General features: G+C 33.4%; 1 protein-coding gene across 7 annotated transcripts in view; it reads left to right on the top strand.

The window, feature by feature from the left end:
• MAP2K5 (mitogen-activated protein kinase kinase 5) overlaps positions 1–15,243 on the top strand; it is a 301,668-nt gene that overhangs the window by 128,112 nt on the left and 158,313 nt on the right. For all 7 annotated transcript variants that reach the window (XR_004232393.1, XM_012543497.3, XM_023498214.2 and 4 more), the window contains 2 exons: positions 7,785–7,853; positions 7,950–8,031. Coding sequence is in view for 6 of the 7 variants with exons in the window: in XM_012543497.3 (XP_012398951.1) it covers positions 7,785–7,853; positions 7,950–8,031 (151 nt within the window). In the remaining variant the exon portion in view is untranslated. The remainder of the gene's footprint in view (positions 1–7,784; positions 7,854–7,949; positions 8,032–15,243) is intronic.

The following is a 15,243-nucleotide window of genomic DNA, read 5'->3' as shown; positions in this document are numbered from 1 at the left end:
TTTTACAGTTGTCATTGAAACTTCATAAGTGATTTGACTATAGAGATTAATAAAATTAATAAACATTTCTTTAGATTTATTTTCTTTATTTTTCATATTTTTCTCTTGTTTAATTCCTGTTAGAAAATAAACTTCTTGAGTAGAGATTTTCATTTTTTGTATTTCTATCTCTAGCACAAAGAACAGTGCCTTATACAGAGTTGTGACAACTGCACTAGCACCCAGGATACCTTAGAATCAGCTTGAATCAGGATAAGCAAAAGTCCTTAGTCTTTATTCTTGGTCTTTTCAGGTAGAAGTGAAGGGGATGGAAGCAGAATCTCCGCCTTCTTCCTCGGCCACCAAACAAGTGACCCTGGCTAGTCTTACTCCACCCCCAGTCCCTCCTACAATTCTATACACCAATCATTAAGCCAGCACAGGATAGTGGAGGGGCCATTTTCCAAGTATATGCCTATAGAGTTTTGTCCAATCAGTAGTTAGCCTTAGGTGCTTGGCTGTCCTGACCTCAGTGCATCGACTCAAGAGTTTCAGCCCTCTCCACAGAATAGGCACCAAATAAATGTTCTGGACTGGTTTCCATGCACTGATATTCTGTGGATGCAGAGAAAAGTTGGGTTGTTATTTCAGATGTTTTTTGTTAAATATAATTAATTCTCAGTTATTTACAAAAATAAAGGAGAACGATAATACTTATAATCTGAGACTCATTTATATTTGTCTTTAGAGTATATTACATTATATTTTTTTTTAACAGTAGATTTGCCCAGGTGTGCTTTGTGTGCTAATAATAAATTTATTTTGTATTTTCTGAATAACATTTTCAATTACAGCTTTTAGAATAAGTAGTTCTAGAATAGTGTAGAATAAGTGGTAAAATATACTACAATAATATACTATAATATAATAAGTAGCAAAGAATAAGTGAATACGTAGACATATTGTTTTAGAATTGACAAATATAAATAAATCATAATGAAAGATTTTGTCATTGTCACATCCCTAATTTTGTTTTGTTTTTTAAAGAAACAGACTGAATTTGTAAAACTCTTCACTAAATTGTGTTATTCTGACTGCAAAGAATCATTATACATGTGATTTGCTCATCCATCATAAAGATTATAGAGTAAACTGCAGACCAACAATGAAAAGCACAATAAAGAGTAGATGAAAACTTAGGAAAGAATAAGCTTTTGAGGGAAAGAAACCATGAATCCTCTAAAGAGAAATCATATCCTACTAATATGTTAGAGTTCTTTAAAAGGTTAGGGTCTTGGAAAGGAGGGAGAGTAAAGCATGTGGACAAGAGCAGATGGAAATGATCATAATTAGCCTTTCAGAAGAGATAACTAGCATATTAAACTGGATATTGGAGGAAAGCTTTTGTTATATATAGGAAGTTTATTTAGAAAAGTTTCCAAAGATTTGGAACCTAATATTACTGCTTTGAATTGAAAAGCCTAGCTGTGGGGTTGTGCCTGAGTTTTCCTAAAGAAAGGGTCTTTTTAACATTTTTATAATTGTACTAAAGTGAAACATCCATGTTTGTAGATGACATTGATTTCATCTGGGTAATGAAACAGCTCTATAAACAGAAGTAAATTATGAAAAGAAAAATTATGATTAGGCAAAAATATAGCACCACCTTCCCACCCTTACCCATGTATTCATAAAGAGCTTCATTATTGCTCAGTGTACAGTAAGTTTAGAAAAAATAGTACAAATAAGAACTGATTGATTTTAAGCTGCTCATTATCATGTAGGAAAGAGATTTAGAAATAATAGAAGAAATCATATTTTTCTAGTACATCAATCCCACTGTTCATTTGGAATCCCCATCTAATCTGTAGTCAACCATTTTAATGATATTATAGGATTATAGATTTAGAGATGTGAGGGACCTCAACTTACCTATTCCCTTTTACTCTTCTCACCTTATATGTAATTTTATGGATGAGGACACTGAGTCTCAAAGAAAAGTGACTCATCCAAAGTCACACAGATAGTAAGTGGCGGAGCTGGGATTTGAACACAAATCCACAAACTAAGCACTTTTTTTCTTATAATAATAGCTTTTTATTTTGACAACTACATGCAAAGATAGTTTTTAAAGTTCACCCTTGCAAAACCTTGTGTTACAAACTTCTCTTTCCCTCCCTTCCTCCCTCCTCATCTGGACAACAAGTATTCCCATATAGGTTAAACATGTACAATTCTTCTAAACAGATTTCCACTTTTATTAAAACACTTTTTTTTTTTTCCTCTGCAGTTCTTTCTTGACTCCTATGGCTTCAGTTTTCACTTCTGTTCAAATAATTTCCAAATCCTTGTCTTTTACCCTGATCACTACTAAGTCCTCGTCTCATATTTCTGATGACTTCATGCTGTGACTTGGGGATCCTGCTAGTTAACAGCAGAAGTTCATTACATCTAAAATCTAAGTTATTATCTGCATAAAAATAACTTCTCCCCCTGACTTTCTTTATTTTAATGGTACCCTCAATCTCCTCTTTATTCAGAGCTAAAGCTAAGTAGTCATCTTTGACCCTTTTCTTTCCTACCACAACCAGTTGCCAAATTCTATTGATTCTTTATTTTGACTGATGAATTTGTTCCATTCATACTGTTTCCATTGCTGTCACCTGATTTCAGATCCATATTAACTGTCTCCTGGGTTATTCCAATAGCCTCTTACTGGTTTCCCTACCTCCCGCCTCTTTTGATACTCCTGCTTTAAATTCCTCCTATAAACTATTTTTAAATTAATCTTCTTAAAACATAGCCTAAATCATGTAACTTCTAGACTTAAAAAGCTGAAATAATTCTCTCCTTCCTTACCAAATGAAGCCCCAGTCTCTTAATTAGTCTGTCATTTAAGGCCCTCCAAAGTTTGACTTTGAGTCAGGTAGATTGCAAAGGGGACAGATTGCTAGGCCTTGAAGTCAGGAAGATTCATCATCAAGTTTGGCTTTATACACTTATTAGTTCTATGATCCTGGGTAAATCATTTAGCCCTGTTTGCTTCAGTTTCTTAATATGTCAAATGAGCTGAAGAAAGAAATGACTGATTATTCCAAGTGTTTTTGCCAAGAAAACACCAAAAAGGGGTCATAAAAAGTTGGACACAACTGAAAAGCCTAAACAACAACAAAAGATTTTTACTCCAGGCTGCTTTTCTTGGCTTATCTCTTCTGATTTCTATATAATTTACCCTGTGCTTTAGCCAGGCTGCACTATTTGTTATTAATTGAGCTCATACTGAATTGTATTGCCTTTGTGCCTTTGCTTTTGCCCCTTGCTTGGAATGCCTTCTTCCTCTTTCCCACCCCATCTTTGTCTGTTGAAATCCTATCTCCTCTTCAAGGTCTAGTTCAGATGCTACCTCTTCATCTCAGATCTCTCTGTTGTCTGGACACCTGTTGTACTTTGTACATCTCTTAGGAAATTGCTTTGTGTTATAATTATTAGCATATGTGTCTTACCTTTCACAATTTGCAAGCCTTTAAGCACTATTTAAATAAGAATTATTTTAGGATATATTCTTAGAAGCATGTCTCTTTTTCTTCTCTACTTCACTGTGCTTAATACAATGTTAAATAAATATTTGTGGAAGCAACTCGCACCAACTTCTAAAATGTATCTAGGTGCTATCATTGACAGAAAAAATAGTGAACTTTATGATCCTCTGATCTTAGCCAGTTGTCTTTTCTTATTACTAGTAGGCAAGATGAAATGAAGAGTTTGAAATACATTTAGTTTTTCCTGACTTTGCTTCTGGTTTTTCATTTGAATTTGAAAATAACATTTGTATCTCTCAGTGACTTCAACTGTGAAATAAAGATGCCATGTGTCACAAAAGTGTATTGTAAAGAGTAACAAATCAGTTCTTCCTCCCCTCCCCACCCCCAAAAAAAATCAACTATTGGGCTTTGGTGACTCTTTAGAATGAGTGAAATTCATTTTCCCAAGTGAGATGATCAGTTAGATCCATATCTATCTGCAGGAGCAATTAGACAATAACTGTAGAAAAAGTTTTTCCCCCCTTCCTTTAACATGCTTGCTAGCCTAATAAAAGCTAAAACCCTGTTTAATGCTCTCCTTTCTGAATTAAATTTCATAATTGTTTGATATCAAAAGTAACAGTAAAGTTCTGTGATTTTGGGTACCCAAGAAAAAAAAATCAATGATGAAATGTCTGGTTTTCATCATTGTAAAAAAAAAAGGGGGGGGGGAGATTAAGAATGTAAAGCAAATTAAATTTCAGGGAAAAAAAATAAAAGTTCCCTTAATTTTGCTGCCATAAAATTTAGAAATCTTTTCACCAAAGAAAACATACTGAAAGAAATACTAATCACCAATGTACTGCAGGGTAATTACTTGACAATGACTATAATTCATGAAACCTATTAGTAACTATCATTTTTATTATAGGTAGTCTTGAAAATTGCAAGTAAATAGAGCAAGAAAAACATATAAAATACTGTTATCCAACTTGCAAACTAAACCTTTTTACACCATTAAAGTATTCTATAAAAATCTTTCAGCTAGGTAATGCTTGGAGGATTTAATGGATTCCCCAGTATTGCTTTTTTTTTTTTTTTTTTTTTTCCTAATTGGGAAAAATCCATCTACAAGGAAAAAAAAATCATAGCATAGTATGTAGTATACACTGATTATCATTCTTCAACTGCTTTGGGTTTCTGCTGTTCTTAAACTAGCATTTAAATGGACCATTTGATTAATCATTTGTATACTGACTGTAATCCTCCCAAATTTCCTTTCTGAGTTGTACATACTGTAAAAGACAATTATGTCACCACAGATTAAATAAGTGAATTAAAAGAGAATAGCAGCTTAATTTGACCTGTGATTTTGCTCTCCTTCCCTTCAGTAGAACGTGTGCCACTCTAGCAAATAAATGAAGTCATCCATGACAGCTTGTGATGAATTGCCGTATTTATACTGTATATTTTAATAGCCTCACACTAATTTAAATTGAGCACAGAGTAAATTATAATTCAGTCACTTGACTGCTTGTATTTAACTTGACAACTCATCCTTATTTGTCCTGGAGGTGTAGTAGAGAGCAGAGGAAATGTACTCAGGTATTTCAGGTTTAGATTTAACCCTTTCTCTGTGAAATGCTTAATATTCAAATACTTTTCTGTTTGGACTGTTTAACCCCAAATAAGAGGTGCAAAGATAGAGTGAGGGGTAAAATCCACTTCAATCTCATCTCAAGCTGTCCATACTTTGGGGTTGTTTTTTTCAGATACTTTAAACAAATTTAATATTTTGCTGAGTGTTCATGGTCTGCATCCAATAAGAAATTGATTTTACTTCTTAGCATTTTAATGATCATTCACAAGAATACATGGGATAATGAAAATAAACTTCACCTATAGTAATAAATCTCCCAGAAGCATTGTAATTTAAGGATCAACTTTATTTTCCTATTCTAGATCCTCTAGATGACATTATCTACTTTCTTATTCACTGTAGAGTCAAGAATTTTTAATTCTAGAATACTGCTGATAAAAAAATAAAATAAAATAAACATTTGTATTTAGAAGATTTGCACCATAACATGAAACCAGCATGTCAGGCTTAAATACATTAAATTTATGGAATCTAAATCAGCAAAATAGACTTGAAAGAATTAGAATTCTGGTTGGTTTTTTTTTTTCATTTTACCTCTTAGTATTTGAAATAGTGCTGAAAGAGTAAAATATATCTATTTTCCCTATCCAAAAACATCAAGCTATGAAGATAGAATTGTAATGTCAATTTTGGTTTAATTCCAAAAAGCTAGACACATTTACATAATGTGAATGAATTATTATAAGTAATAATAACTTGATAATGCTATATTTGATAGTAGTCATGCTAAGCATTAAGTGAATGATTATTTTGAAAACCTTAAGATTTAGCCTAGTTTATTAGAAGAAAATAGTCTGTTGTCTGAAATAGGCTTTGTATAGTTGTAATATTATAATAGTTCAAGATTGATACTGTGCTAGAAGAATTTATTTTGTTGCTAAGTTTTCTACAGTCAGAAAAAATGTAAGTGAATATTGTTGTCAAATGACTATTGATCGAAGGAAGTGTGTTAAATGTTTCTTGGCAGTCCTGTATTACACTTACAATCTAGTTTGGTGAGAGCTTTTATAAATAACCCTAAAGCAAACTCTTGATAGAAACTAGTTATGCTTTTTGCTTTTTTTCTACCCTTAGATGGATGTCAATACTCTAAGATGTGTGTTTGGAAATTGCCCTTTTTTCCTCACTTCTATCAGCAGGAAGGAGTCTATAATTTATGTTCTTTTAATTCTCCAACATGATTACATTTACTTTCCTTTTCTAACATAAAGTGAAGTTTAACTGTCGGGTGGTATATATTACAATGGCAGGACAGTAAGTGTATTTAGTGTTATTTGGAAATCCCAAGCTTGAATTTCTTTTCTCAGATTGCCTCAAGTCAGAAACCTTTCTTCAAAAAAAAAAAAGAAAAGAAAAAAAGAAAAACCTTTCTACAGTTTTCTTCTCATTAAGTAAATCTCTTTTTTATATAAAAGAGTAATCACTGTCCTTACATTAATCTTAACTGAAGAACCAAGTAAAATTTAAATAATTGGTCATTTTTTTATATATTTGAGAAGATATATGCTTTCATCATTGTGTACTCTTTCCCTTACATATCTAACAGTATTTTTTAAAAAATTAAACATAGATCCTCGTGTAATAAAGTATTTTATATTCATTTGTTTAATTGCTTTGCAATTACTTTTTAATATTAATTACTTTATTAGTATTTATATATGTAATAAATTAATAATAATTGAATACTTTTTAATATGTTTGGAAGCGCCAGAGCGTAGTGGGAAAAGCCCTGCAATAGAAGTCTGAGAGGGCTTAGAGACTGATCTCTGTTCTATACTTAGTAGTAATATGAACTGAGCATATTTCTTTATCTCTGTGAACCTTATTTTCTTTATCCATAAAATGAGAATTGATGTAGAACAGGGATTCTTAATATGAGATCTGTTAACTTATTTTAAATGATATTTTGATAACTATATAACATTATTATTTCCTTTGTAATCTTATGTATTTTATATTATACTTTTAAGAACATTATTCTGAGAAGGGACCCAGTTGACAGCCAGAGGTTTTTATGATACAAAAAAAGGTTAATAGCCTCTTGTTTAGTTAGTCTTTAAAGTTTTTTCCAGTTCTAAAACTTCTTTGGTACTTTTCTATATCACACTGTAAAAGCAAAGCTTTATATTTTCCTCTAATTATGCCCATCCCAAAATAGATTTGGATGACTTATTTGTTTTTACAAACAAAGGACCAACTTTAAATGACATTTATATCTGTCATCCTGTGTGCTTATCTTCCAGTGTGTGAATCACAACACATTCTCTTTTAATGGTTTGAGGGTTAATAGGTACAAGTCACTCGTATTTTCCTTCTCTGAAAATAACCAATATGGCCAAAATAGGGTGTATAAATTAAGGGTGTTGTAACTTAACTGACTTTTAAAGCCATTAATGCTGACCTTGGAGACCTGGCTTTTTCCCTATCCCATCAATCATTTCTGTACCACTTCCCCCAGTCCAAAGGAATAGATAGATGTGTATATGCAGTTTGTTATAATGATGAGGTAGTGATAGTGGCAGAGAATCATCTTTTTAATTCTTATATTTTTTAGTAGTTGTACACAAGTTTTCATTTGAAAGGGGACAAACAGGCAATAATTGGCTTTTTTTTTCCTGTTTTAGGTGATATTGCTAGATATTACACTGGAACTTCAAAAACAAATTATGTCTGAATTGGAAATTCTTTATAAGGTAATCATTTTCCCAGTAATCATTTTTTAAACATGTTTTTAGTATTACCTCTTTTTTTTTTAACCAAGCTACTTTTTTCTCTTATTTCTTTTATAGTGTGATTCATCATATATTATAGGATTTTATGGTGCATTTTTTGTAGAAAACAGGATTTCAATATGTACAGAATTCATGGATGGTGAGTTTTACATTTTGCATCATTCCTAAATAGCTTTATTGACATTGCAATTTAAAATGTTCATTTGCTATAGACATTGAGTAGGGTATTAAACATAATTAAAACATATTAATAGTTGCTTCTTCTTCTACCCTAAAATCAACCTAGTGGTTTTGATTACTAGTGTTAAAATTTTTAGCAGTGCTATATTTTCCAGAATGTAATTTCCTTTACTTTTATTGAAAATTTAAGTAGAACAGATTAAATGCTAGTCTAATCTGTGGTTTGATATTTGATTCTTCTATACAATCTGTCTTTACTGACAAAACAGCTGTTCTGTTCTTTTAATGTTTCAATAGCCAAAACAGATTTTCTTTTAAAGAAATCTATTAACCCAATGTCCTGTGTCTTTTAGTGAGAAATCGGTTCTTAATTGCAAGATAAGAAATTGTTTTTCAACACAGCTGTTTAACCAAGCTGCATTTAGTTTTCTTTGGACCTTACCCCTATTTCTTTCCATCTGTAGTTTTCACTCATAACCACTCTGGTGTATTTTTTTTCCAATCTCACTATCAAGGCAATATATAGATTTCCCAGCATTTTACCAATGAAATTAGGTAAACACTGTTTTTTTCCACCAATTTAAAGCCTGAACATGTCTGTTAAGTGATACGTTTAGTGTCTGATGGTAAAACTTACCATTTTTCATATATTAAAGTTTCCATTTTCATGTTCTCAGTACATTACTAGAGCAATAATCCATGAATTTCTAGAATTTTTCATGATCCAGTATTTGATATCATATATGCTAAGGTGTGTATTTTAGTTGTCATATATATGGTTTTCTAAGATAAAATTCAGCCATGTTAACTATCAAAAATTGAATGTCTTAGAACCATATATGTAATGTGTCTTATGGAAGCAAGCTGCATGGTGTCAAGGCCATAAATCCGAGTCATGGTTAGAATCTTATTAAATGGATATTATCTTCTCTTGAAAGACCTAAATTCTTCAGTTCCATTTTTTAACATTTAATGTTTTCTCTCTTCAAATTAGATACTTTTCATTGAATATTTAACATACTCTTCCATGGTCTTCCATGATTTTTTTCATTACCTGTTTTTACAAATATTTCCCACTTCATTATGTAGCATGGTACATTTGGTAGATAGTTGGCCTCAAAAAAGAAGCAGCACTGGATATAGCTCCTACCTGACTGAACAAAACGTATAAATTTTCAATGCCCGAGGTAGTACTCAAAGATTCTGAGTTGCATAATAGATATTGAATTATATTAGTAAAAATAATTTCCTCACCAAAAGTTCTGTATGTCAACAAAATTACTCATTCAGACCAAGAAGAAAAAAATTTTTTTTCTTCTTATATACCCTGAATTTCAAGAAAACGGTATTATTTGCCATTCCCTAAGAATATTCTGTTCTTTCAAACTTTTGCTTAACACTATTCTGTCTTAAATATCCTTCTCCTACGTCATTACCCGTTGTTACCATATTTAATATTCAGGGCCTGACTCTTAAGCTATTTCATCCACAAAATCTTTTCTGAGATCTTCCAGTCAAAATTAATTTCTTTCTTTTCTGAATTTGCATAACATTTGTTTGTGACTCTCTACTATTTATCGTGCTTAATTCTGCATTGTATTTTTCTATATGTCTTATGTCCCCTACTAGATTAGAAACTTTTAGAGGCCAAAACCCTGTCTAATCTCTCTTTTTATCTCTACGGCCCATAGCATTGTCATTTACACATAGCAAACATTAAATAAACATATTTAATATTTAAGTTGATTTTATTTAAATGATAATCATGGGCATAAAATACACTCAATTAAAAATGATAAAGAAACATAAGCTTTAACAGTTTTCTATAGCTCTCCACATTTATAGATACATAATTTTTTCAGAGAGCAATTAAGATCTACTCTTTTATTTATGTGTATTTCCAAAGTACTTAACTCAGTAAAGTGAAACCTTGAAGGACTACCTCAAACAAAATATCTCCTATGCACATGCTAAAATTACATATGACTCTGATAGATATGATAACTAATAAAATCTTCAGCCACCTACTGAGTTTTAACTAAGTAAAGTTTAAAAGAAGAGATATGCTTATATAAGGCAATTGCTAATGAGTTGGTAAGTGTCCTGTACATTCAGAATGAAGGATTTATATTGGTAGTGAGTTTCTCCAAAATGCTTCTCTTTACACTTGATAATTTAATTGCATTGAATTCTTGAATACATTTAAGGTCTTTTCATTGAATTCCGATTTCATTGAATTCTTCCAGTACAAAGGAGATTGGTTTAACCATCCATACTTGAAAACCAAAATGGATGAAAAATGCATATTGACCAGACTGTAATGTGTAATCTGTTGGTAGTTTAGAAGATAGATATTTAGAGAGACTTCTCAGTGACAATGAGATAGACACAATTTCATGGGAAGAGATAAAATTGGATTACATTTAAAATATTGCCAGGTGCTTTCAGTGATATCTAATGTTTGCTGTTGCAAAAGTCCATCCTTAACATACTAATATGCTCCTGTTATTTGACTATAAACCACAGAACACCATGATTTCAGAATTACAAGTAACCCAAAGGATAATCAAAAGAGCCATGGTGGATTAAAGGAAGTTGCAGTATATTATCAGTAATAACATGCAGAAGTACTTAGGAGATCTCATCACAGAAGTGTTAGATTGGAAAAGAAAGGATGATCGTCAATTAAAAAAAAGGAAAAGCAGCAGAATGGAAAATAGTCCAAACATTGATGCCTCTGAGGTTTCAAAATAGTGAAAGGATAGGTGGAAAAGTCTATTTGATGGTATATAAAGCAAATAAAGTCAACAGAACCAGATGATTTACACAGGGAATATAGTTCTATGTTCTAAAAAGAAAAGCAAGGAGAGAAGAAAAACAGGACCAAAGGTGATAGAACTTTGAGAAAACCTGGAATGGACAAGGCATGAATGCACTTTTCTTCTTCTTATCATTTGGTTCTTGCTAAACATTCATTAATGGATAAGATTTCACCCTTTGTTTTCTATGTTTATTTTTGTTTTATTTTTTAATATTAAAAAAAAGAAACGAGGGAAGATATCTAACCCCAGGCTGAATCTGCCATAATGAATTTATGAAAAGGATTGGAAAAGAATTTTGTATAACATTAAAATGTGGGAGCAGTTTCCACTTACTGAAATGAAGGAAGCTCCCACACCAAAAACATCGCAGATCCACCAGTCTATAATGGAAGCCTTCTCTAAAATTTGTACTTAGGAGTATAAAATCTAAACTTGCAATAAGATTATAATTGTAACTAATTTCTTTTCTTTAAAATTAAGTGATTTATTTCAAATAAATAAAAACAGTAATAAGAGAAGCAGTTAGGTGGCATAGTAGATGGAGTGTTGGACTAGGCAGAAAGACCTGAGTTCAAATTTAGCTTCTGTTGGAATACACGGGAGCTGCTGGAATACACAGGAACCACCTGACAGTGGCTGCTAGAGATCCAACTCAGACCTGCAGAATGGATCTCCTCTTTTGAGAGAATGATACAAGGAGACTGAGAGGCAGTTGCATAGTCTCACCTCTCTCCTCTTCCCTCTGCCTCCAATTTATTTCATTCAGCAGGCAGCAAAGGGTGCCCTGTAGCTCCTTCAGATGCTGTGATCCGCAGGTATGGAGGCTCTCGGAGAATTGACCTGCCCTGTTTTTTTTTTTTTTTTTTTGCTGTTTTTTTCCCCCCACAATATGGTCCACATACTGAGGAATGCAAGCAGCACTATCATTTCTGGATGGTTGTAGCAGGTGTTGATTTTGTGAAATATCATGGAGGCAAACTTAATTTTTTTATTATAGCTTTTTATTTACAAAGCATATGCATGGGTAATTTTTCAGCATTGACAGTTGCAAAACCTTCTGTTCCTTCCCCCTAATCCCTCCCTCAGATGGCAGGTAGGCCAATACTTGTTAAATATGTTAAAGTATATGTTAAATACAATATATGTATACATGTCCATACAGTTATTTTGCTGTTTAAAAAGTGTTGGACTTTGAAATAGTGTACAGTTAACCTGTGAAGGAAATAAAAAATGCAAGTGGACAAAAATAGAAAGATTGGGAATTTTGCATAGTGGTTCATACTTATCTCCCAGAGTTAGTTCGCTGGGTGTAGCTGGTTCAGTTCATTACTGCTCTATTGGAGCTGATTTGGTTCATCTCATTGTTGAAGAGGGTCACATCCATCAGAATTGATCATCATATAGTATTGTTGTTGACGTATATAATGATCTCCTGGTCCTGCTCAATTCACTCAGCATTAATTCATGTAAGTCTCTCCAGGCCTTTCTGAAATCATTCTGCTGGTCATTTCTTACAGAACAATAATATTCTATAACATTCATATACCACAATTTACCCAACCATTCTCCAATTGATGGGCATCCATTCATTTCCCAGTTTCTGGCCACTACAAAGAGGGCTGCCACAAACATTCGTGCACATACAGGTCCCTTTCCCTTCTTTAAGATCTCTTTGGGATATAAGCCCAGTAGTAACACTGTTGAGTCAAAAGGTATGTGTTGGTGTTTCTTTTTCCAAAACACAACCAGGTGATAAAAGTTCAGATATTTTATTGTGTCCTTCAATATAGCCCAGTTAGCTCAGGCCTATCTCTCTGCTTGGTTCCAAGAGTTCTTGCAGCTTTGTCCTTGGTTCTGCCTCTGCTTTCTTCAGCCTGCAACCAGCACCAAGTTGGAAGATGCAGTGAATCTCTTGCCTCGAAGATAGGGCTTGTGGGCTTCCTCCCAGAGTGCTCCTCTCCAACCCCAGTCGATGTTCTGGAGAAATTCCTTCCAGAGTGCTCCTCTCCGACCCCAGTCAATGTTCCCAAGAAAACTCCCAAGTAAACTCTCTCAAGAAAACTCTCCCAAGCTCTAAGAGCTCCCTCTTATATATATGATCTCCCAAAGGTTAACTGTGCCTTCTGGAGGGAGAGGGATTCTGGGTTATCTCCCAGAGTGCTTTCTGGCCCTAAGGGAGGTTTGAATTTGGATATCTCTTTCTAAACCCTGAAATCTCCCAAACGTGTGAACTCCATTGAGTACTTAGATATTTATGAGCTCTCTAAAGGTGTGAACACAAGCATTGTTTCCATCAGTTGTACTTAGTACCTTGTTTCAAGTTCTGGCCCAAAATATCTCTTTCTAAGATCAAATCAATCATATTGAACCATGCCAAATTGGATAATTATTGTCTCTATCAACTCCAATGTCTTAACACTTTGTAAAGATTCCAACAGGTATGCACAGTTTTGATAACTTTCTGAGCATAGTTCCAAATCGCTCTCCAGAATGGCTGGATGTATTCACAATTCCACCAACAATGTATCAGAGTCCCAGATTTCCCACAATGACCTCCAACATTCTGCATTATCTTTCCCTGTCATTCTAGCCAATCTGACAGGTGTGTAGTGGTATCTTGGAGTTGTTTTAATTTGCATTTCTCTGTTTAATAATGACTTGGAGCATCTTTTCATATGGCTAGAAATAATTTCAATTTCTTCATCTGAGAATTGTCTGTTCATATCCTTTGACCATTTATCAGTTGGAGAATGGCTTGATTTCTTATAAATTAGAGTCAATTCTTTATATATTTTAGAAATGAGGACTTTATCAGAACTTTTGACTGTAAAAATGTTTTCCCAATTTATCGCTTCCCCTCTAATTTTGTCTGCATTAGTTTTATTTGTACAAAAACATTTCAATTTGATATAATCAAAAGTTTCTATTTTGTGATCAATAATGATCTCTAGCTCTTTTTTGGTCATAAATTTCTTCCTCTTCCACAAGTCTGAGAGGTAAACTGTCCTATGTTCAGAATTCTAATTTATTTATAATCTCATTCTTTATGCCTAGGTCATGAACCCATTTTGACTTTATCTTGGTGTACGGTGTTAAGTGTGGATCAATGCCTAGTTTCTGCCGTACTAATTTCCAATTTTCCCAGCAGTTTTTGTCAAAAAGTGAGTTCTTATCCCAAAAGCTGGGGTCTTTGGGTTTGTCAAACACTAGATTATTAAATTGACTGTTTTGTCCTTTGAACCTAACCTATTCCACTGATCAGCTAGTCTATTTCTTAGCCAATTCCAAATGGTTTTGGTAACTGCTGCTTTATAATATAATTTTAAATCTGGTACAGTTAGGCCACCTTCATTTGATTTTCTTTTTCATTAGTTCCCTTGAAAACTCCTGACCTTTTGTTTTTCCACATGAACTCTATTGTTATTTTTTCTAGGTTATTAAAATAATTTTTTGGGAGTCTGATTGGTATAGCGCTAAATAAATAGATTAGGTAGTATTGTCATCTTTATTATATTGAGGCAAACTTTCAATGGAGAAGAGGACTGTAGTCAGAACAGGCATTTAAGTCATCAGTCTCCTGGCTGGGCCCTTTGAGGTGTTGGCCCATTTAATTACCCTGACTAAAAATTCTTACCGGAGCTCTTCTTCCTTAACTTTGGAAGGATCCTTCTCACGAACAGCTCTGGTTCTTATAATTCTTACTCCATATTCAGGCGCCACATTGTTGGAATACACAGGAGCCACCTGACAGTAGCTGCTGGAGACCCAACCCAGAATGGATCTCCTCTTGTGAGAGGATACTACAAGGAAACTGAAAGGCAATTGCTGTTCTCTGACCTCTTGAGCAAGAGGCCGTTGAGCTGTCTGACCTCTCTCCTCTTCCCTCCGCCTCTAATTTATCTCATTTCCAGTCCACAACTGTTGTGTCAGCAAAGGCTGCCCTGCAATTCCTTCAGATGCTGTGATCCATAGCTGTGGAGGCTCTCGGAGAATCATGGATTTGATTGTCAAACCATATGTGAGCTACAGGCTTCAGTTACTAACTGTGTGACTCTAGGCAGATCACTTACCTTCTCTCTGCTTCTGTTTCTCAACTATAAAAAAGATATTATAACAGCACCTACCTTCCAAGGTGGTTGTGAGGATAAAATAAAAAGATATCTATAAAATGTTCTGTAAATTTTATGAATGATTGATATTAATAAATAGTCTTTTTATTTAGAATGTTTATTTCATGCCTATCATGTGACTTCAATTTAGCATATATTTATTAAATAGGTAAAATACTATGATAGGCACTGGAGACACAAAGACTTTAAAGTAGATTATATTTTATGAAAGGGACCTAA

This window comes from Sarcophilus harrisii, chromosome 2 (assembly GCF_902635505.1).
Source record: "Sarcophilus harrisii chromosome 2, mSarHar1.11, whole genome shotgun sequence".
In the NCBI taxonomy this organism is placed as follows: Eukaryota; Metazoa; Chordata; class Mammalia; order Dasyuromorphia; family Dasyuridae; genus Sarcophilus; species Sarcophilus harrisii.
The sequence above is the reverse complement of the archived record's forward strand: the minus strand, read 5'-3'. Positions and strand labels throughout refer to the sequence as shown.